The 24421-nt window shown below is 43.1% G+C and overlaps 1 protein-coding gene across 20 annotated transcripts in view; it reads left to right on the top strand.

Moving 5' to 3' along the window:
• Nucleotides 1-24421, top strand: part of FUT10 (fucosyltransferase 10) — a 362801-nt gene that overhangs the window by 63300 nt on the left and 275080 nt on the right. For 15 of the 20 annotated variants that reach the window (XR_011377110.1, XR_011377117.1, XR_011377116.1 and 12 more), the window contains exons 3-4: nt 12056-12891; nt 21961-22947. Coding sequence is in view for 2 of the 20 variants with exons in the window: in XM_060291385.2 (XP_060147368.1) it covers nt 12056-12891; nt 21961-22118 (994 nt within the window). In the remaining 18 variants the exon portion in view is untranslated. The remainder of the gene's footprint in view (nt 1-12055; nt 12892-21960; nt 22948-24421) is intronic. The other 5 variants (XR_011377115.1, XM_060291385.2, XM_060291386.2 and 2 more) reach the window with 2 other exon arrangements.

Below are 24421 nucleotides of genomic sequence, written 5' to 3'. Positions count from 1 at the left end.
CAGGGAAGCCCCCAGCCTGTAGTTTTGTCTGTTTTTTTCTTAAACTGAATCATACTGTAGATATATATTGGTTTTTCCATTTAAACATATGTTTTAAAGATTTTTGTCATGTTAGACTATATCAATTTACTTCATTATTTTTAAAGTTATGTTGATTTATTGGTATAGAGGCACCTAAGTTTAGTTAACTATTCCCCTGTCAATGGTTATTTAGGTTGCTGTTTTTCTGTTACATTACCATGAACATACTTCTATGTCTTTGCCCATATATACTCTTATTTCTCTAGATATTTGAGAATAGAGTTGCTGTGTTAATGGATAAATTAAGTTAAACTTTGGTACATAGTGCCAGGTGGGTCTCGACAAGGCTGTACCAATTTCCCCTCAAAGTCTGAATTCTTTTAACATGTGAAAAATTTGAAACACACTGAAAATGGTATGTATGTGTATAGCTGATTCACTTTGTTATACAGCAGAAACTAACACACCATTGTGAAGCAATTATACTCCAATAAAGATGTTAAAAAAAAATGAAAATGGATAATTAAATTTTGCAAGCTCAAACAGCAAATTGGGAATTTGCTCTGCTTTTAATAAAATCTTATTTGTTGCTTACTTATACATTTGATTCCTATAAAGCTCAGAAAGGACAAGACACTTGGCTTATTGATTTAACTTGCCAGTTATAATTTCATGGACTTTGCATGAGCTCAGGATTAGAATGAATTTTAATGATTTTCCATGACTGACTGCTAAGATGTTTCCATAGAATAAACACTAATGAAACTGTGGTCAGCATAGAATAGTCCAGAAATGACCTCCGCCTAGAAGATCTTCCATACCAAAGATCAGTTAAGAGTCTAGTTCTTTAGCTTTTCCTTACTATCTCATTTTTTAATTTTTATAACTCACTAATTCTTTCTCAAATCATTGACTCTGTCAAATTTTTTTTTGCGAAGAATTAATAACTGGATGTCAAAGTGTTGCTAAGGCTTCATTATTTTTTTATGGGGTGGTAGTATCACTAGTCTACCATTAAGTACTACCATAAGTAATTAAAATAAAATTGCTATATTTGTCAGAGTAAATGAGGCAGGAGAAAGGTCCTAAGATGATGTAGTGATTTTCTCATCAATTCATTTCACCTCTTTCTCCCTAACTTAATATATCCTTTTATGTTTTTTTTTAAATAAATTTATTTATTTTACTTGTTTTGGCTGTGTTGGGTCTTCATTGCTGCGCACGGGCTTTCTCTAGTTGCAGCGAGCGGGGGCTACTGTTCGTTGCGGTGCGTGGGCTTCTCATTGCAGTGGCTTCTCTTGTTGCAGAGCACAGGCTGTAGGCATGTGGGCTTCAGTAGTTATGGCTCGTGGGCTCTAGAGCACAGGCTCAGTAGTTTTGGCGTACAAGATCCCACATGCCGCGGAGCACCTAAGCCTGTGCGCCACAACTACTGAGCCTGTGCTCTAGAGCCCGTGAGCCACAACTACTGAGCCCGCACGTAGAGCCTGTGCTCCGCAACAAGAGAAGCCACCTCAATGAGAAGCCCATGCACTGCAAGGAACACCCAACGCAGCCAAAAATAAATAAGTAAATAAATTTATTTTTTAAAAAAGTGGCTTAGCAATCAAGGCATTTATTTCTTAAATCAGCCAGAAATCTGGGGTAGGATACCTGTTTGTTCAGCAGTTCACCATGTCACAGAAGCATCCTTCTCCTCTGCCATTTCTGCACATGGTCATCTAACGGCTGTGGCTGCTGAAACCTCTGACCTCAGCTACCTGAGCACGTCCATCAACCCCCAGACTGTGTGTGATGACCTCCCTCTCCGAGCAGCCTCATTTTCTCACTCCATGTCTTGTACTTTTGCTCCCAGACACCTGCTCACTTGTTGGCACTGCAGCTTTGGAGGGCAGGTGGGGATATACTGAGCCGCGAAGCAAGACATCTCACCTGTTAGGCTTCCCTCGTCAGGATGAGAGTGTATGAGGGGATTTTCATTTCTGATTTTGGGGCCCACGGTCTCTATAGGATAGGGTGTGTTTTGGGACAACTTTTATCTTTCTTTGAGTATGAACAATTACAGCATGAACTGTTATCACTGTGAATTTTTTTCAAGCCATATTAGCTGTGACTCTACTGAAGAGTTGTAGTAAATATGTTCTTATTTGAATTTTACCTACACAGGCTCACATGCTGGCACACTGGCACACTCATGCACACTCAGACACTCCTACACCCCGATGTGAAGCATTGCTGTCCTTTGGGAATGTGGATGATCTTTCTTTTCCGCCCATTCCCCTCTACCCTCTGGTGGTTCTTTTATGTTTTTTTAGTGTGATAAAATTTCTTGTATCGAGCATTTATTATAAGAGGAATTGGATGAAAAAATTTAAACAAAATAACAATTATAGGAAAGTATTTATGTTCTTTGCTTTATGCGTTTACTGTCTCTTTTGGACTGCCATAGGAGGGTGCATTTTATTTGTTTATGGTATTAAACTTGGGCCTATAAAATATAATTTATTCATTATGTTACTAAGGATTCTTAATGTGGACCTAAAATCCTTGGTGAAGATTAGATTTTCTGTGTATATTAGAAAATCAAGCTGAGAGTATCCTAGACATGATTAACTTTGGAGGACAGTTCTTTCTTCCTTTCTTCCTTTCTTTCTTTTTCTTTCTTTCTTTCTTTCTTCCTTTCTTTCTTTTTCTTTCTTTCTTTCTTTCTTTCTTTCTTTCTTTCTTTCTTTCTTTCTTTCTTTCTTTCTTCCTTCCTTCCTTCCTTCTTCCTTCCTTCCCTTCTTTCTCCCTTTCTCCCTTTCTTTCTTCCTCCCTCCCTCCCTCCCTCCCTCCTTCCTTCCTTCCTTCCTCATCGCATGGCTTGCAGGATCTTAGTTCCCCAACCAGAGATCGAACCCAGGCCCTGGCAGTGAAAGCACCAAGTCCTAACCACTGGACTGCCAGGGAATCCCCTGGAGGACAGTGCTTTATTCTGCACTGTTCTCTCTTAGGTAGAGAGAGACTCTAAGGAAAATTTATTTTTCCAGGTCATAGCTTCCAACTAGGGTCAAAAAGTGGCTCAAAGGCTAAGTGGGATGGAATGATTTGGCAGTTCTGTATCTACCTGGTGGGTAGACTTGCTTTGGAAAAAGCAGTCAGTTGTTATTTATTTATTTATTTGGTTGCACCAGGTATTAGTTGCAGCAGGCGTGCTCCTTAGTTGTGGCTTGCCAGCTCCTTAGTTGCGGCACATGTGCTTCTTAGTTGTGGTTGGTAGGCTTTTTAGTTGCGGCATGTGTGGGATCTAGTTCCCTGACCAGGGATTGAACCCGGATCGTCTGCATTGGGAGCGTGGAGTCTTAACCACTGTGCCCCCTGGGAAGTGCCTCAGTTGTCTTGATCCTTGGTTTCAGAGGATGTCATTAGCTTGGAGATAATTTGCTGTATACGGGACTGACTTCTGTAAAATGTCCCTCCAGCCAAGCGTCTAAGGCAGATGCATGGATGGCCTGCTCTGAAGTTCTAGTTGCTAGTTCAGAGTTTAGATTTTTGTCCCACAAAGTGGAAAAATTGGGAGAATAAATATTGAAATGACTGTGTATTCTCAACGGAATAATACTACACAACTGTTAAAAAGACTAGGGCAGCCGTCTCTGCCCTGACATGGACATATCTCCATGGTAGTTTCATGGACAATGCCAGGTTCACAACCGTGTGGATAGCCTGTATTCATTTAGGTAAACAAAATTTCCTTAATTCTAAAAAGCATTGTTCTTTTTCAAATTTAATATCTCTGAAGTCAGCATGTATTTTGCATTTCTAGCCTTCCCCTGAGCATCGGCAGTAATGTAGTTGCGATTGCCTGTGTGGGCACGAACTGGGCTGTCCTTCCGCCTGGCACGATGGGACCGCTGCAGCCCTTGGATGTTTCCATCCACAAACCAGTGAAGGGCCATTTGAGGAAAATATGAGTCAAGTTGGTGTCGGAAACCTTTCTTTGACATCTTCTGGTCACGCCAAGAAAGCATCGGCATCAAACTTGGGAATGGGTGTCAGTGGTTTGGGAGAAAAATCTCAGAGGTGATAGTGGAGCACTCTTTTAAGCAGTGCTGTATTGCTAGCAGTCTTTTTTCTTTTCTTTTTTTAAAAATAAATTAATTTTATTTATTTGTTTTTGGCCGCGTTGAATCTTTGTTGCTGTGTGCGGGCTTTCTCTAGTTGTGGCCAGCGGGGGGCTACTCGTTGTTGTGCTGTGTGAGCTTCTCATTGCAGTAGCTTCTCTTGCTGGGGAGCACAGGCTCTAGGCACGCGGACTTCAGTAGTTGTGGCACACGGGCTCAGTAGTTGTGGCTCGTGGGCTCTAGAGCGCAGGCTCAGAAGTTGTGGTGCATGGGCTTAGTTGCTCCGCAGCATGTGGGATCTTCCCGGACCAGGGCTCAAACCCGTGTCCCCTGCATTGGCAGGTGGATTCTTTTTTTTTTTTTTTTTTTTTGCGGTACACGGGCCTCTCACTGTTGTGGCCTCTCCCGTTGCGGAGCACAGGCTCCGGATGCGCAGGCTCAGCTATTATGGCTCACGGGCCCAGCCGCTCCGCGGCATGTGGGATCTTCCCGGACCAGGGCACGAACCCGTGTCCCCTGCATCGGCAGGCGGACTGTCAACCACTGCGCCACCAGGGAAGCCCGGCAGGTGGATTCTTAACCACTGTGCCACCAGGGAAGTCCCCCAGAAATATTTTTCTTAATGACACTAAAAATAATGGTACATCTTATAATTTATTTTTCCTAGATTCAATTAAAGGTGACTCCCTTCCATAAAACCTCAGTGGGGATGGAAGAACAGTAGTTATGTAGGCCTGTTTTAGAATAAATCATTGAAAAGGGGTCATTTTGAGAGAATGTGCTAAAGGAAGTAATCACCCCCGGTCACCCCTCTTCCTGCCCAACTGTATTGGGTGTATTTATTCAGAGGTTTTAAATCTGAATTTGTGCGCTTGGTTTAAGGAATCAGAAAAGGTACATCAGGCCCCTGTTTAGTTCAGAGCATGAATTTCAACCTCGCAGTAACCATGCTTGGGGAGGATGACTGGCAACTTAAATTTGCATAATGGCACCTTTACACTGGTTCAAGAGGAGTCTGCTCTGGCCTTCCTTCAGCCGTGCCCCTGCATACAGGGTGAAGAGCCCACAGACCAAGTCACTTGCTCACCTGTGGCCATGGAGCCCATGCCTCTGCACTTAGGCATCACACTTCATGCACCAGGATCCCAGAATTCCCTGCCCCCAATGCCAAGGTGGAGCCCACTTCCAGATCCTGCACTGGCCGCTTCTCTGGTTTATCCTCCCAAGAGCAAACTGGGCTGTCAGTATGCACCCCTGGGCTTGAAGGATGGCCAAGGGGGTGACTGCAAACGTGTGGCATGTAAAAGAAAAATTTTGCGCCAGACACTTGTTAAAAACAGCAAGATAGATTTTATTCAAGTTTCTGTAATAGAGGAGAGAGACTTCGTATAGAACTGAGCTCAACTCCAAGTCCAGCAAAGACAGCTGGGGACCAGCAAGCAGTGAGGGGGTCAGCAGAGGGAAAATTACTAAGAGGATATCAATGGCAGGATGATTCTTGCTAAACTAGCTTAACAGGATTCTTTTTTTTTTTCTTTTTTACAATTATATATATTTATTTATTTATTTTTGGCTGCGTTGGGTCTTCGTTGCTGCGTGCGGGCTTTCTCTAGTTGCGGTGAGTGGGGGTTACTCTTCGTTGCAGTGCAGGGGCTTCTCATTACGGTGGCTTCTCTTGTTGTGGAGCACGGGCTCTAGGTGCGTGGGCTTCAGTAGTTGTGGCACATGGGCTCAGTAGTTGTGGCTCGCGGGCTCTAGAGCGCAGGCTCAGTAGTTGTGGTGCACGAGCTCAGCTGCTCTGCAGCATGTGGGATCTTCCCGGACCTGGGCTTGAACCCGCGTCCCCTGCATTGGCAGGCGGATTCTTAACCACTGCGCCACCAGTGAAGGCCACAGGATTCTTGCTAAAGGCAGCCGGGGGACTGAGCCGTCGAGTGTCGGGGGTGAGGAGCTTGGTCAGACGTCAAGGTGGGGCATTCTCCCTAGACCAACATAGCCGGATTCCCTGCTGAAACTGGGCTCTGCAGGCCAGGGAGGTGGCCAGCCGAGCTTGCGGCATAGTGAGCAGAGGGCGCAGGACAGAACTTGGACTCGCAGAACGAGGTGTCTGCGTCCATATGCGCAGGGTCCGCACGGTGTGGGACAGAGCCAGGGGTGGAAGGAATGGGGGACAGGCACACCTGCATTCTAGCGTGGAACTTGGAGGGGTCTGAGAGTTCTGAATGGAACCTGCCCTTCAGCTGCAGATTCCTTTGAGGGCCTTGAAAGGTGGGGCGGAGGTTGTCTGGTGGGGACTGTTTCAGTGGTGGAGAAACCTTAGAGGCAACACACCAAAGAGCTTCAGGAGGCAGCTGGACAGTGGGGACAGACAGGGCAAGGCCCAGAGGAGGGAGAGCAAGTGGGTGTTTCCCCTGTGGTGTCTTGAGCGAATGGAGGGGAAGGTTTGAGGGATTAGGTGCGGGTGAGCCAACAAGTGAGGAAGAATCCTCTCCCTCCTCTTCTCACCCCATGCCAGGCCCCAAAGAGAATCATGGTTTGTGGCAGAGAATGATGTTAATTTTGAATAGATGTTTTCCACATTTGGTGTGAACCGTTGCTGTGCACATTTAAAAGCGCCATGAATCTATATGTATGTAAAGGTTGAAGGGTAAAACGTTTAGCGGCGTGTTAGATTGATTTATAGCCTTCAAATGTTCAGGCCTATGGTGGGCGGGACTCTCTTTGTACTCCTGCCTCTGGCCCTGCTCTGTTAGGAAGGGGACTACAAAGTTATTGACTGGCCCTCAGCATGGGTTCAATAAGGGGGCTTGAGAAATTTCCACACCCAGGGGTAGAATGGACAGATGCCTAGCTGAACACGTATACTTGAGAGAGGACTACATGACGTAGAATGGATTAAGCGGCAAGTAAAAGGACTCATGAACAGAGAAGATGGGAGAAGAGGGAAGAATATGGGTCCAGAAGTTAGGACTCCTGCCAAAGCCGCTCTGAATTGGCTAGAGCCAGGCTGTCTGCAGAGGTGCCTGTGTGGCATTTTTAGTTAACCCTCAGAACCTTAGAGAAAATAGATGACCTGATGGGGCTGTGTGGGTTGGTTAAGGAGAGTCACATGAAATGGCTTTAAAAGTAGCAATGAATTATGCAAATGATAATATCATGAGGCAGCCCCTTGGCCTAGATTGTTTTTCCTCCAAAGTTTTAGATTCCTCTACTGGGGTATTTTTGTGGGATCACATTTTATGGGAAAACACCATTTTACAGTAGAGGTTCTTTTTAGAAACAGGTGACCTCTGGGGGACATTGTGTGGGAGCATTTCTTTTTTCTGAGTGAAGGTGTGCCTCTTCCCAAGTGGGCTGGGTTTAAGCTGGGTAATATTTCCGTGAGTGTCTTGGAAGTGCCAAGAGTAAGTTATTCAACAGAATCAGCATTGTAGTGGGGCCAGTGATCTCTGTGGTCCTTTACCATTAGCCAGTCTGAAAACTCTGGCCCCTGCCAGGGATCTTTAACTCCAGGTACACGACTCGAACTCAATTTTCTTCATAGAGTGGGGTTAATAGTATGTGTTGCCTTCTGCTTCTGCCAGTTTGTGTGGGAACCATAAAAGAAGAGCATATGCCCCTGCAGAAGAAAGGGAGCACATAAACATATCATAAAGGATGGTCACTCCTCTGCTTCTCTGCCATTTCAGATTCAGTCCCCATCGTCAGCAATCTGACATCGTTCGCCAGCATTAATTTTATTCCATTTGTGCTCCAAGTTGCAATTCCCTTTACAGTGCACTTTAGTGCTTAAGATCTCTCTGTCAGCTGTTAAAGGAACGAATGAGGGCTTCCCTGGTGGCGCAGTGGTTGGGAGTCCGCCTGCCGATGCAGGGGACACGGGTTCGTGCCCCGGTCTGGGAGGGTCCCGCATGCCGCGGAGCGGCTGGGCCCGTGAGCCATGGCCGCTGAGCCTGCGCGTCTGGAGCCTGTGCTCCGCAACGGGAGAGGCCACAACAGTGAGAGGCCCGCGTGCCGCAAAAAAAAAAAAAAAAAAAAATATATATATATATATATATAGGATGGGGATTGATAAGGGCAAACTAGAAATCAAGAAAACAAAAAAAAAAAAGGAAAAAAAAAAAAAAGGAACGAATGAATTTGTCAGTATTCAGTAAACACAAAATAACCCAGAGAAACGAAAGTTTAAATCTGAAGTTGTTAAATGTAAGAGCCAGTGAAATGGCTGTATAAAACTACTGAACCAATCATACGCAAGTTAGTCACATTTTTATGGATTTATCATAGTTTAACTGATTTTCATTTCTTTAAAGACCCCAGTTCCAACTCTTGTTATAGTGGGCATTGCCCTGGAGTCAGAGCTAGATAACTCAGCTGGTTCCTGAGCCACATCTGATACCTTTCAGAAACTGCTCAATATCACCACTCACATTCTAGGTCGTGATATCCTCAAAGAAGTATTTTAGGTCTGTTATGGTTCTAATTTTAGAATTCTGAAGTGTTTACCATCTGAAGCTCTAAGTTTAGGAGAGGAGCTTGCTGGGCAAAATGACATACGTTTTTTAATCTTCCTCAGGGAATTTTAGTTTGGAAGAAAAACCTGTTTTAATGTGATCATGTGTGTGTGTGTGTGTGTGTGTGTGTGTGTCTTAGGGAAGTAACTAGGAAATACTTTTTAAAGTAGCAAATAATGGGAAATGTTTCTGGAAAGTTAGGTCCCTTAAACTTTCCTCTCTATTAAAGAGGCATTCCCCCACTATTAAAGATAGTCCCACTCCTACAAACGAAACAGAATTCAGATGTATGAGAACCTCAAGCTCTCATTTTTAAAAAACTGTGTTTGTTTTTAGGGCACAAATATAAATAAATGTTTCTTGCTTAGGTTCTGCAGGCTTTTTTTTCTACTACAGATTGCACATTTGAGGGACCTTATGCTCTTCTCTCCTTCTTCCCAACATCAAAGTTCCAGTAGCAACTTGGCTGAAAGAGCCTGGAAGCCTCGCCTCGAGTTATAATGAATGAAAAGCTCATTAGAACTGGTACCAGTTTCAAGTCTCATTCCTATTACCAACACACAGACCTAGATATTGGCCCTGAAAAGGTCTCAACAGCCATTTTTAGTTCCTCTTATGATACTTTACTGATGTAGCCAAACACTGATGAAAGGCAGGCCCTCTCCCTTCTCTGAAGCACTGGAGGTAGGCTTTGTGTCTTTCTGCTCTGCATTTTGGATCTTTGCTGTGGCAACCACAGGGTAAGGCAGCTTAAGAATCACCCGTGTGCCAGATAACAGCGGCAGACAGCCACTCGTGTGGCCATCTCAAGGCACCTGTGCCGGATCCCCCTGTTAATTTTAGACCCACGTTAGTTTTAACTGTATTCCCTGCAGTCTCTAATCTTACATCTGGATCCCTGCCTCTGACTCCTATGGGTTGGACTCTGGTTCTTCCTGTCCCAGGCAGATGGCCTTGATTCTCTGCTCTGCCTTTGGTGGAAGCTTTATGTTCTAACTCAAATTTATGGGTTCAGTTCCCATTGTTGGCCACTTGACCAGCCTAGAACCTTTATGAGCAGCAGCTAGTTCAATGTGATAAATTGCTTTTCCTCTCAAGTTCTCTTTCATGTCTTCATGTTTGGCTATTAACCATTACTGACCATCCAGCTCTGCATGCCATTACATTTCAGGTGTGTGGATGAAATTCTTTTTTGATGCTAAAGGTCCAATGTAGCAAATGCCAAGTAAACAAATATGTGACCATTTTTAGATGTTAGTCTTTCATTCCTGATCACTGAGAAATGAAAGCCTGTTATCAAGACAGTAGTATGTACTTTTTTCAGCAGTTTCTATGGGCTCAGTATATGTCTTCCAGCATAATTTTATTTGGTTTCTTTTTAACATCTTTATTGGAGTATGATTGCTTTACAATGGTGTGTTAGTTTCTGCTTTATAACAAAGTGAATCAGTTATACATATGTTCCCATATCTCCTCCCTCTTCTGTCTCCCTCCCTCCCACCCTCCCTATCCCACCCCTCTAGGTGGTCACAAAGCACCGAGCTGATCTCCCTGTGCTATGCGGCTGCTTCTCACTAGCTATCAGTTTTACGTTTGGTAGTGTATATATGTCCTGCCACTCTCTCACTTCGTCCCAGCTTACCCTTCCCCCTCCCCATATCCTCAAGTCCATTCTCTAGTAGGTCTGTGTCTTTATTCCCGTCTTACCCCTAGGTTCTTCATGACCTTTTTTTAAATTATTATTCTTAGATTCCATATATATGTGTTAGCATATGGTATTTATTTTTCTCTTTCTGACTTACTTCACTCTTTATGACAGACTCTAGGTCCATCCACCTCACTACAAATATCTCAATTTCGTTTCTTTGCTGAGTAATACTCCATTGTATATATGTGCCACATCTTCTTTATCCATTCATCCGATGATGGGCACTCACGTTGCTTCCATGTCCTGGCTATTGTAAATAGAGCTGCAGTGAACATTGTGGTACATGACTCTTTTTGAATTATGGTTTTCTCAGGGTATATGCCCAGTAGTGGGATTGCTGGGTCATATGGTAGTTCTATTTTTTGTTTTTTTAGGAACGTCCATACTGTTCTCCAAACGTTTCTTGATTAACTGATTCCTCACTGATGTACTGTTGGCATTAAAGAGTATATATTTATTAGAGAGAGTGTGCACTGGCATTAAATAATTAATCTTTATGAATTCTACCAGAGAATATGTTTTATTATGCTGGAAGAATTTATTTGGTGTGTTTTTCCCCAGTGGATGCTAGAAGATGGATTTTTGTGTGTGTGCCATTTTCTTATATTTAAAAAATCAAATCACAGGGCCAAAAAATCATCAGTGTCTGGAACACCTTAGAAATTCTGTATTACGTATTGTGATAATTGTCTTTAATTCTTCTCTCTCAGTTATAGAAATAACTTTTTCCTGATTGGGTCTCCACGCACACAGTCAGGAAACAATGGCTTACCATATCCATCATTTCTGTCTGCACATTATCATGTTTCAGAGATTTCCCCAATTAATCTTGTGGAAGCTGGAATCACTCATAACTGTAATCCTGTTACGCCTTCTTTATTTCTCGATGTGCTTGTTAATTCATGGCCATCCTGTAGCGGTCTGTAACATAGCGCTGTTATCAGCTCTGAAGTCTTTAAAAGCCTCTTGTCTACCATTTTTACTACGGTTGATTCGCTGCGCTTTGTTGAAATCGATCATTTTGGATTTGAAAAAATATTATTTTCCTGTATATTTGTTCTGGCTACTTTTGCATGATTTCACTTTTTTTCAGTTAATCAATCTGCCAAGCTGGTTGCTTTTCCCTTTTTGGCTTCCTTTCTCTCTCTCTTTTTTTTTTTTTTTTGCGGTACGCCTGCCTCTCACTGTTGTGGCCTCTCCCGTTGCGGAGCACAGGCTCCGGACGCGCAGGCTCAGCGGCATGGCTCACGGGCCTAGCTGCTCCGCTGCATGTGGGATCTTCCCGGACCGGGGCACGAACCCATGTCCCCTGTATCGGCAGGCAGACTCTCAACCACTGCGCCACCAGGGAAGCCCGCTTTTTCTTTTTTAAGAACTGTCTATCTCTTCATTTCTCCTTCCCTCTCTTAGGCAATGCCTCTGGAAGAAAAGCCAGGAGGCAGTGGAATAAACTCTTTAGAATCAGGATAGACACTTCTCCCATTTCCCTTTTCATAAAATGAGAGAGGGGGTCCCTTTCCTTGATGATTCTCTCCCTGAGCAGTTTCTAGGGTGAAAGCTTCATGACTGACTGCCAGGCATTTTGCAGACACCGTAATATGCTACTTATTTATAGCCTCAAATGCCTCTGTATACTAATCTTACCAGGTGGACTCAAACTTAAACCCCAGAGTTCTTTGGACACACTACATTGTCTTTTCTTCTCCTAGGTACTGACTTTAACATAGATAGCTTACCTCTGCCTCGGAAAGCCCATCACGACTGGGCCCTTTTTCACGAAGAGTCTCCGAAAAACAATTATAAGCTCTTTCACCAGCCAGTCATCACCTTGTTCAACTACACGGCCACCTTCAGCCGGCATTCCCACCTGCCACTAACTACCCAGTACCTGGAGGGCACAGAAGTCCTGAAGTCACTCCGATACCTGGTCCCCTTGCAGTCCAAAAACCACCTTCGGAAAAGCCTCGCTCCTCTGGTGTACGTACAGTCCGACTGTGACCCACCCTCAGACAGAGACAGCTACGTTCGAGAGCTGATGACGTACATCGAGGTCGATTCTTACGGCGAGTGTTTGCGAAACAAAGCTCTCCCTCAGCAGCTGAACGGTCCAGCCTCTATGGACGCTGGTGACTTTTATAGGATCCTTGCCCAGTATAAGTTTATCCTTGCTTTCGAGAACGCGGTTTGCGATGACTACATCACGGAGAAGTTCTGGAGACCTCTGAAACTGGGGGTCGTCCCTGTGTATTACGGATCACCCAGCATCGCAGACTGGCTTCCAAGTAATAGAAGTGCTATCCTGGTATCAGAATTTTCTCACCCTAGAGAACTGGCAAGTTACATCAGACAGCTGGATCACGACGACAGACTGTACCAGGCCTACATAGAATGGAAGCTGAAGGGTGAGATCTCGAATCAGCGACTTCTCACTGCTCTCAGGGAACGGAAATGGGGGGTGCAGGACATCAGGCAGGACAACTACATCGACGCATTTGAGTGTATGGTGTGCACCAAGGTGTGGGATAACATGAGGCTCCAGGAAAAGGTAAGCAAATCCAGGTTTGGCAGAGAGGTGCTGGGATGGCCGTCTTGATGTTCTCTGCTGCTCTGCATTATTCTGTTGCAGCTGCCCCATCACTGGTCCTCACTTCTATCAGAGAGGCCAGGCTCTGAGGCAAGGATGACTATTTCATTTCTATTCTTTGAGGACTGTCATGAAGTTTACCAGTCCTGTCCCTCTTCCTGAAGGCCTTAAATTCTCCTTTATTGTTTCTTCTGGAGGATAATATACTGCAGGTGCTGGGCAGTAATACAAGGAAGCTGCAGGGGAAGGAGAAGGCCAAAAAATTTAAAATATGGAAAGTTCTGAATCTCATCCACATGGTCAGTCCTCTAACCTCTCCATCAAGGCTGTGGTTTATGCCAGACCCCTTATGCTCATGCCCCATGGACTGCCATTTTGAAACTTATTTTCATTTCATATACACACTCAATTAACCTCTCTCTCTCTGTCTCTTTCTGTCTCTCTCTCTCTCACTTCCTGTCACTCCCTGATTGTTGCTCTTTCTGTGTGTGGTACACACACATGCTTATTAATATAAAGAGAATATTCAAATAATGTTGGGGATAACCCTTAAAAGACTTCTTTTTCTTAAATTATTAAAATTAAAGTTCTTAGTAACATCTTCAAATTCTAGATGCTCTTTTTTTTAAAATTAATTAATTTATTTTTATTTTTTGGCTGCATTGGGTCTTCGTTGCTGTGCGCGGGCTTCCTCTAGTTGCAGGGAGCAGGAGCTACTCTTCGTGGCGGTGCGTGGGCTTCTCATTGTGGCAGCTTCTCTTGTTGCGGAGCACGGGCTCTAGACACGTGGGCTCAGTAGTTGTGGCACGTGGGCTCAGTAGTTGTGGCTCACGAGCTCTAGAGCGCAGGCTTGGTAGTTGTGGCGCATGGGCTTAGTTGCTCCGCGGCATGTGGGATCTTCCCGGACCAGGGCTCGAATCCGTGTCCCCTGCATTGGCAGGCGGTTTCTTAACCACTGCACCGCCAGGGAAGCCCTCTAGATGCTCTTAATGTTTATTTGCTTACTTTATTATTTATGACAGGAATGGTTCCACTTTATAGAGAAGCGAATTCATTAAAATGAAACTTGTTGAAAGAAAAAGATTACTTTCAACTGTCTTTGAAATCTAAAAAAAAATGAGATGGCCCTACTTGGCTGTCACCCATCATTTCCTTGACTCCCATATACACATAACGTTTTATCTAAATTCTCTGAAGGCAGACAATTTTGTTAAATATTTAAATGTTTATTTTAGCTAGCATAGAAATTTCAGGCCAAACATAAACCTAAATAGTGTGTGGAATTATTTTAATGTATTGAATACATACTGTATGAGGCTTTCGTGTGCTAAATATGTATATGCTTAGACAAATTTAAAATATGTGAAACATTATTTTCCTAATTTTAATAATGATGAGAATTTAAATTATTTTATCTGGTTTCTTATAACAAAGTTTTATTCATAAAATCTTTATTTTAAGCTGAGCGTCTTGGTCAGCAACAGGAACACTAAATATTACATCATTCTTCTCAGGGAATGCATCCTGATTTCCAGTGACTTCCTTTATGACCTAATTTAGAGGGCCACCTTACAGCAAAAACCAAAAGACACACACACACACACACACACACACACACACACACATACACGTGCCACTGCAAAAAACACATGAGAAAGCAGAGACCACATTAATTGCCCACGCTATACCAATGATTGACTCGGAAAATATATCAAGGCAGAAAACAGAACTTCTGAGGATGAAGGTTTGCCTGGGCTCATTTTCACGATCCTTTTCCATGTTGGAGATTATATTCACAGAAAACTGAAAGAAGCACACAAACCCTAACTGCTCCCGCATCTCACAGAACCCTATTGGGGTGATTACTGGGGACTGGAAAAGAGGGTATAGTGACATTGGGGAATAGCTTTTTCAAAGATATAGGAGGATACATACATTCGTGCATTTCCCACGGAACCAGCTCTCTGGTTGTGGTATTTCAGAGTGCCGGAAGGTGGTGTAGTTGAATGCCCTTCTCTCTGGAGTCTTTGAGGAGAAACAGAGTAAGCTGTCCTCCAGCATGCTCTCATTCCTCCCAGAGAGGTGGTCAGTGGAGGTGACTGGAAGGCTTTGCTTGCATTTCAGAGAACTTGGTACAATTCTCAAACACAAATGTGCTCATTATTGAAAAGCAGAACAAAACATACCATGAAAGTAAATTAAAGGGTATTAGGCCAGCTGTTTTCATTTGTGTTTATAAGATTTGTTACAGCTTATATATATGGTATGCCTTAAAGTAAGCTATGTAAATGTTTCTTCACTTTTTCTCTTTCAGACAAATAAAAGCTGAAAGAAATAATTTGATCTCCTCAACTCGATTATTTTTTATCTTACAATTGATAGTAGTTTAAATCATGGTATTTAGATGTACAAAACACTATTAGAATATTCAATGCATTTCCCCTTCCTCTATTCTGCTTCCTCCTGTCATAAACGTACAAACCTAGTATATTAGTTATCTACTGCTGTTTAAACAGTAGTGCCACAAACTTAGCGGCTTAAAACAACAAACTTTTGTTATTTCACAGTCTCTGTGGGTTAGGATTCTGGTCATGGCTTACCTGGGTTCTCTGGAAGGCTGCAATCAAAGTGTCAGTCAGGACTGGGTTCTCATCTAGAGGCTTAACTGGGGACAGGTCTGCTTTCAAACTCACATGCTTGTTGGCAGATTCAGTTTCTTGAGGTTGTAGGACTGAGGGCTTCAGTTTCCTGCTGGCTGTAGGCTGTAGGTTGCCCTCAGCTCCTAGAGGCCACCCACAGTTCCCTGTCCTGTGCTTCCCCCACATGGCTGCTTGCTTCCTTAAAGCCAGCAAGGGAGGGGGAGATGCCAAGACCAGTACTACAGTCTCATGAGTGTAACCACATACATGTAATCACATACATCCTCTCACCTTTGTCATATTCTATTGGCTAGAGGCAAGTGACAACACCCACAGTCGAGGGGAGGGGATAACATAAGGGCATGAATACCAGTAGGTGTGGATATCATGGGGCCATCTTGAATCTGTTCCTCACACCTAGCGAATCTGAGTGGGCTTATTCTCGGTGTCATTTGCTTGATTTATGTAGGGGAAAGTCTTTCAGTATTGAAGAGACCAACCCAGGAGTTAATGTTAGTTAAAGAACATTTATTGATACATTATCCTGTCCTCAAAGAGGCTATAATAGGGGAGACAACATGGAGTAACCAGGAATATAACTTTACAGAATTGGGATAAACTTAAAACAATTAGCTTTACTGAGGTATAATTGATGTACAATAAACTGCATATATTTAAAGTTTACAGTTGGATTAGTTATTACATGTGCAAACGCCTGTGAAACCATCACTTCAGTCAAGATGACAGACATTTCTATTCTCCCCTAAACGTTTCCTCATGTCTGTTTGTAATCTATCCCTTTTCCACCCGCTTCTTCAGGCAACCACTCATCTGCTTTTTGTCACTTTTGACAAAGAAGCCAAGGCAGTTTTCTAGAATTTTGTATAAATGGAATCATGTAGTGTGTATTCTTTTGTGTCTGGCTTCTTTCATCCTGCATGATAATGTTGACGTTTATCCACAATTCTGTGTGTATCAAGAGTCCATTTCTCTATATTGCTGAAGTTTGGATATACCAAAATTTGCTTATCCACACGCCTGTTTCCAGTTTTTGGCTGTTACAAATAAAGCTGCTGTGAACATTCATGTACAGATCTTTGTATGGATATATGCTTTCACTTCTCTTCCGTAAATACCTAGGAGTGAATTGGCTAGGTCATATGGTAGATGTACGTTTAACATTTTGAGAAACGACTAATTTATCTTCTAGAGTTTCTCCATCTTACATTCCTGCCAGCATTGTATGAGAGTTCATTCATTAACAGTTGGTGTGTGGTCATTCTTCTAATTTTTGCCTTTCTATTGGGTGTATAGTGTATCTCACTGTGGTTTAATTTACATTTTCTTAATAACTAATGATGTTGAATATCTTTTAATGGCTTATTTGCTGTCAATATCTTCTTTTGTGATATATCTCTTTAAGTCTTTTACTCATTTTTTAAAAACTGGGTTGTTTGACTTGTTATTCTTGACTTGTAAGAATTCTTTATATACTGTGAATGCAAGTCATTTGTCAATTATAAAATTAACAAATGTTTTCTTCCAGTCTGTGGGTTGTCTTTTCATTTTTTTAATAGTGTCTACAGAAATGTAGAGTTTTTAATTTTGATGAGTCCAGCTCATAAATTTTTTCTTTTATAGCTTGTGCTTTTTGTAGCTTGTTTAAAAAAATCTTTGTCTAACCCAGGGTCTCTAAGATTTGCTTCTGTTTCTTCTAGAAGTTTTGTTGTTTTAACTTTTACATTTAGGTCTATGATCCACTTAGAGTTAATTTTTGTGTTGTGGTATAATGTAAGAGTTGAGGTTTGTTTATTTGGATATCCAATTGTATCAGCCTCATTTTCTGGAAAGATTATTCTTTCCTGATTGAATTACCTTGGCTTCTTTTTAAAAAAATCAATTGGCCATATATGCATGGGTCAGTTTCTGTGCTGATCAGTATATCTATATTTGAGTACTGTTGCTTTATAATAAGTCTTGAAATGAGGTAGTGTTAATCTTCCAACTTTGTTCTTTTTCAAAATTATTTTCACTATTTTCGGTCTTTTGCTTTTCCACATAAATTTTAGATTCATTTTATCAGTTTCTACAGAAATGCTTGATGGGATTTTCATTGGGATTTTGTTGAATCTATATGTCAATTTGGGGAGAATTGACAACAATATAGAGACATTTAATCAATAAGCATGATATATCTGTTCATTTATTTAGGTCTTCTTTAATTTCTTTAAACAGTACATTTTCAACTGTAATCTCTTCAAATATTTTCTCAGACACTTTCTTTTTCTCTTCTTCTTCAGGGACCCCTATAATTCGAATGTTGGTGCATTTAGTGTTGTCCCAGAGCTCTCTGAGACTGTCTTCAATTTTTTTCATTCTTTTTTCTTTATTCTGCTCCTTGGCAGTTATTTCCACCTTTTTATCTTCCAGCTCACTTATCCGTTCTTCTGCCTCATTTATCCTGTTATTGATTCCTCTAGAGTGTTTTTAATTTCAGTTATTGGGTTGTTCATCACTGTTTGTTTGCTCTTTAGTTCTTCTAGATCCTTGTGAAATGTTTCTTGTATTTTCTCCATTCTGTTTCTGAGATTTTGGATCATCTTTACTATCATTACTCTGATTTCTTTTTCAGGTAGGTGGCCTATTTCGTCTTCATTTATTTGGTCTTTTAGGTTTTTACCTTGCTTCTTCGTCTGTAACATATTTTTTTGTTGTATCTTTTTTTTTTTTTTTTTTTATGGGTGGGGCTGTATTCCTGTCTTGCTGGTTGTTTGGCCTGAGGCGTCCAGCACTGGAGTTTGCAGGCAGTTGGATAGAGCCAGGTCTTGGTGCTGATATGAGCACCTCCGGGAGGCCTCACTCTGATTAATATTCCCTGGGGTCTGAGGTTCTCTGTTAGTCCAGTGGTTTGGACTCAGAGCTCCTACCACAGGAGCTCGGGCCTGACCTCCAGCATGGGAACCAAGATCTTGCAAGCTGCATGGCACAGTCAAAAGCAGTATAATTTACAAAGAATAAAAAACAAAATAAAATTTAAAAGATAAAAAATATATTAGGAATAATAAGAATATAATTTAAACAACTGCAACAAGGTAAAACAAAACCACAACAGAAAAAAGAAAAAAGGGGGGGGGGAAACAAGCCTAAAGGAGCAGAACGATAACAAAGTATAAAGAATAAAATAAAATTAGAAAAATAAAAGATTTATTAGAAAACATAAAAATATAAATGAATCAACAGCAAGGTAAAACAGAACCCCAATCTAAAAGAGGAAAAAAGAAAAAAAAAGCCTTGGCTATGGGGGGTGGAGTTTAGGCAGGGGTGGAAGTTAGGTAGGGGCGGGACCTAGTCTGGGGTGGTGACATTTGAGCCTGGGCGGGGCAACGTTCAAGCATAGGGTGGGGCCCCTGCCTAGGACCTGTGCGGAAGGGGAGACACAGCAGATCCAAAGCGGGACCTCGGAAGTGTGGAGTTCCGGAGTTCGGAGTTAAGGCCCTGGGTGGCGGGGGTGGGGGGGGCTTGGGCTCTGCAGGCAGCAGGAAGGCTCTGCGGGCAGAGAATTAGGCCCGGTAGCCCAAGAGGCTCCCCGGTGCCTAAGTGGACAGGGAAAGCGCTGGCCACGTTCCCTTCTGTTCCTCCACGCCACACCTCAGGGTTCTCCGCCAGCATCTCCCCTGTCCCCACTGGACCCCTAACTGTGGGTGGATCCCGCTGGGTGTAGGAACTCCTCCCCTCCCCCAGCCACCCCCCAGGGGTGCCAGGTCCCTGAGGTCTGGCCTTTACTTTTGCTCCCCCTTCCCTCCCTCCCACTCCCTCAGGACCCATGCGGCTGGAGGAGGCCTCAGTGGGCAGAAGATCAGGCCCAGGATCTCAGCAGGCTCCCGGGGGCCCAGGTGGGCAGGGGAGACCTGTCCATGCTCCCTTCTGATCCTCTGCCCTCCCAATGGTCCCCCAATTTACCCCTTCAGTGTCGGATCCCTTCCCCTCCCCCAGCCACCCCTCAGGGGCTCCAGTCCCGTCCCGCCTCCACTTCTCCTCCCCCCTCATTCCCCCCAACATTCCATGTACTACCCGGTCGCTGGGGGTTCCTCCCGTCCCCTTAGGTGTCCGTGGTCGCCCACTGGTGCCTGGTAGGTGCCCTGGTTGTGCGAGGATGTGAATTCCGCATCCTCCTAGTCTGCAATCTTGACTCCACCCCCGAAACCCTACTATCTTCACATTAAAAAAAAATTTTTTTTTGAAAAAGATGTACATGTGCATAGGTTAAAGTATCAAATAGTTCTGCAAAGTTAGTTTTAAAAAAAAGTCTTCTACTTCTTTTCCCTTTTCTCCTTCCCTAGAAGCAGCCACTAATCACCATAGTTAGCTAATTATTTTGGTTATTACTCAATGTTTCTAAATAACATGCTCTTATACACTAATTTTTTGATATTCAGTGTTTCTCTGATGATAGATACGAGCAATGTAGTATACTATGATTTGTTTCCCTTTGTACAGCTTTTGGTTTCCTTCTAGTTAATACTTGTCTTATTTCTTACTTGTTTATTTTAAAATTTTAATCACTAATTCAATCCTTGTTGATTGTTTAAATCTCCTTTGAAGACATTCAGCTATACCAGGCATCCAGTTCATTTCATCTTGCTGAGTAAATCTCTCCTGGAGCCTTCTGACATACATCAATACGTCTGGCTGCCCTCTACACTGTGTAGAACATCAGCCTGAGATCTCCCTTCCCCAGCATTTTGGGAATCTCCTTGTCTTTTTCTGTTGTGTTGACACTTCTGTTTCCTGTATGTTTTCTTCCTTTTTTCTTAGCTTTCCCTCTTTTGTGGGTTGATTGTATCCTCATATAGCTTCCTGGTGTATGGGGGTTGCCTGAAATGTCTTCATTTTATTTTAATATTTAAGCTATAGTTTAGCTGAATGTAAACTATTACAGTGGTCATCAGTTTTTCTCAGAATTTTGAAGGCATTTTGTTATTGGCTTAAACAAAACTTTAAATTTTGAAATGATTTTAGATTGACGGAAGAGTTACAAAGATAGTACAAAGTTCCTGAATTCTCTTCACCTGGCTTCCTCTAATGTTAACATTTTACATAACCATGGCACATTTGTCAACACTGAGAAACTAATATTGACTGTTAGTACTACTAGGAACTGAACTACAGACTTCAGTCCTATTTCACCAGCTTCTCCACTCATATCCTTTGTCTGTTCCAGGATCAGATCCAGGATACCAGACTGTAATCACTCCTCATGTCGCCTTAGACTCTTTAAGTCTGTGACAGTTGTGCAGTCTTTCCTTATTTTTAATAACTTTGACATTTTTGAAGAGGACTGGTCAATACTTTGTAGAATGTCCCTCCGTAGGGTTTCTCTGATGTTTTCTCATGTTAAGACTTGGGTTTTGGATTTGGGAGAATAATACCACAGGGGTGAAAAAGGTCTTCTCATCGTATCATTTCAGAGGATAAATGATATCAACATGACATGTTACTGGTGATGCTAACTTTGATCACTTGGTTAAGGTGGTGTCTGCTAGATTTTTCCTCTGTGAAGTTGCTAATTTTCTCTTTCCACGAAGCGAGTCACTAAGTCCAGCCCACCCTCAAAGGGAGGAGAATTAAGCTTCACCTCCTTGAGGGAGGAATATAAAATAATTTGTGGACATATGTTAAAACCACCACAATAAAAAAAAAAAAAAAAACCACCACAATAATTAATAAATATCTGGGGGGGAGGTATTTTGAGGCTATGCAAATACCCTTCTTCTCCTTAAAGTTGAACTAACTAATGTTAATATTCATCAATGAATTTCACCACTGCTTTTTAACTTCCAGTGTTCCTGTCCAGAAATCCAAAACCATCCTAACTTCTGACCCTCAGAATTGGTCTTTTCCTCTTAGGAATGTTGTAGAATCTCTTCCTTTTTCCCTGTGTTCTAAAATTCCATAAATGGGACTTCCCTGGTGGCCCAGCGGCCAAGACTCCTTGTTCTCAATGCAGGGGGCCTGGGTTTGATCCCTAGTCAGGGAACTAGATCCCACATGCCGCAACTAAGAGCCCGTATGCCGCAACTAAGAACCGGCGCAGCCAAATAAATAAATAAATATTAAAAATAAATAAATAAAATTCCATAAGAATGTACTTTGGCACGAGACTGTTTATGTTGAATGGATTGAAGGACTGAATGAGACAAGCTATGTAACACACCTAGCAAAGTATCTAGTGCACAGAATACTCTCAATGTTAGATTCTTTCTCCTTCAACTGTTCAGCGTGTAACTTTGTGGACTCTATGGAGTGAAGGTACTTGCTTCAGGGAACATGAGACTTGTGTTAACTTATGTTTTTAATTCTCCCCCCCTCCCCGCCCCTTCTCTCAATGCAGGGCTTACCACTCAAACGATGGAAGGCAGACATTACCCACCTGAGCTGTCCAGAGCCTACAGCGTTTGCTTTCTCACCCCTCGCCCCACGTCGGAGCTCTTTGCGAGAGATGTGGATACCAAGCTTCCAACAATCCAAGAAAGAAGCCCAAGCACTAAGGTGGCTGGTTGATAGGAATCAAAACTTTTCAACTCAAGAGTTTTGGGCCCTAGTATTCAAGGACTAATATCAAAAAGTGTCAGAGTTCTATTTTCTAGGTTGCCTTGATATCTGAATATAATAGCTGCTCTGTGGACAACCCACTAGGATGAGAATTAATGGGTGCAGTACTCATAGTGAGCTCTATTGAATAATAGATATGAGTTACCCCTAGGGGTCACTTCTCTGTTTTTTATAGTAAAAAAGAAATATTTCGTATGAACACTGGTCACCTTCAGTGTACATGTCTGGACCCGCATCCCTGCCGCCTTGTGTGGAAATTCACCTCCTGTAGAATGAGTGTTTTCCTTGCTGCAGGGAAAGAGTCCTTGCAAGGAGGGCAGAGGGTGTAGCTGTGGATTCTCACACTCACCTCACTGGCTGTGTTTATTGGTATTTGGCAAGCCCAGTGTTCCGACGCTGAGCAGGAACATGAAATGCGTTAGAACTTGGCAATGAGCGATGCCATCTGTTGGTTTCCAGGGATGTGAGTGAGTAGTGAAGGCTGCGTGGGGTTGATCCGCTGTCTCCCCAAATCTAAAGAACATAGCACATCTCTGCCTCTTCCATACTTTCAGCCACCTCTCCCGCCTTTCTTAGCACCACCTTGCCCTGCGTCCTCCCCCGTTCCTCCCTGGAGCGAACGTCTTGGGAAGACTTGCCTCTTCCTTGTGTGTTTTGAGGGGTGAGTAGTTCCCTTTGTTCCCTTATCCCACTGAGCAGAATAGTACAGAGAGTCCTGTGGTTCAGGCTGGACAGCCTGTGCGTTTTGATCGCTGTGAGCATGAAGGTGAGTGCCCTGGGGAACTCCAGTGGTGTGGAAGCGGATTTGTCTTGTCTTAGGGTGACGCGCAGCCTGCAGTGGAGGGCAGCCCTGCCAGTTTGGGAGCATTCCCTGTCATTTCTGATCCCGTCACAGAGCAGATTCAGCTGTCTTACCTGGAGCTTCTACTGGAGCTTCTCGGAAGACAAGGAGAAAACACTGTCTCTCGTTCTCTTTCCTTGTGAGCGTGGGGTGGCTTCTACATCACACTAAAGCCTGCTGCCACCCAATGTGTGACGGCTTTGATATTCTTTATTGTGGAAAGACGTAAGCTCTAGAGGACAGGACGAGTCCTGGGTGCTCATGTCCCTGATGTGGCATCAGGGGAAAATGAGGAAAGCATACTCTCGGCACCAGCGGCTTTTGTATCGCAGGCCAGTGCCTTTCTGTTCCTGCCAAGGGTGATCTCTTCCTTACGTAGCTGTCTTTCTGGCTGTGCCAGAGACATAAGGACTGAAACCAGTACGTTCTTTTAGCAGCAAGAGGGGTCACATTGTTTCTCCCCTCTGACTGGGTTCTTCTCCATCCTAGCTCTGCCATTAACTAACTATGATTTTGAACAAATATCTTAACCTCCCTGGGCCTTAGTTTTTGTACCTAAAAAGAAGTGATTGGGCTGGTCTTGGAAGTTCTTTTCTGTGTAACATTCTTTAATTATCAAAATTTAAGAAGTTTCATTTTGTATGTGTTTTTACTAGGACAGTAACAAACTAGGTTAGAGCCACTGTGTGTTTTTCAAGGGAAGCACACTCTTCTTTAAAGGAGGAAGCATACTTATTGGGTAGTGTTGGGGATGGAAAGGAGTTTATTTATCTCTCTGCTCTTTTATCTGATAATATCAAAATGGAAAGGATTGGAAAGGCCAGAATTAAGTTGTATTTTAAATGGGTTTATTTGTTTGTTTCTTTTTGTTTTGCGATACGCTGGCCTCTCACTGTTGTGGCCTCTCCCATTGCAGAGCACAGGCTCTGGACACGCAGACTCAGTGGCCATGGCTCACAGGCCTAGCCGCTCCGCGGCATGTGGGATCTTCCCAGACCGGGACACAAATCCGTGTCCCCTGCATCGGCAGGCGGACTCTCAACCACTGCGCCACCAGGGAAACCCATTTGTTTGTTTCTTTTCTTCTCTTTCTTTTTTCCCCCACTCTTAAAAAAAGCCCAGGATATGATTTGTGCCTCTGATGAGACATTATCGAGTAGATTCAGTTCTCCTTCACAATGCCTTAAGCAGATACCCCCCAGTGCTTATGTGCTGCATGTAGGTCTTTTTTTTTTTAAACTTATTTAATTAATTAATTTATTTTTGGCTGCGTTGGGTCTTCATTGCTGCGTGTGGGCTTTCTCTAGTTGTGGCGAGCAGGGGCTACTCTTCATTGTGGTGTGTGGGCTTCTCATTGCGGTGGCTTCCCTTGTTGTGGAGCACGGGCTTCAGTAGTTGT

Source organism: Globicephala melas, chromosome 21, assembly GCF_963455315.2.
Source record: "Globicephala melas chromosome 21, mGloMel1.2, whole genome shotgun sequence".
Taxonomy (NCBI): domain Eukaryota; kingdom Metazoa; phylum Chordata; class Mammalia; order Artiodactyla; family Delphinidae; genus Globicephala; species Globicephala melas.
The sequence above is the reverse complement of the archived record's forward strand: the minus strand, read 5'-3'. Positions and strand labels throughout refer to the sequence as shown.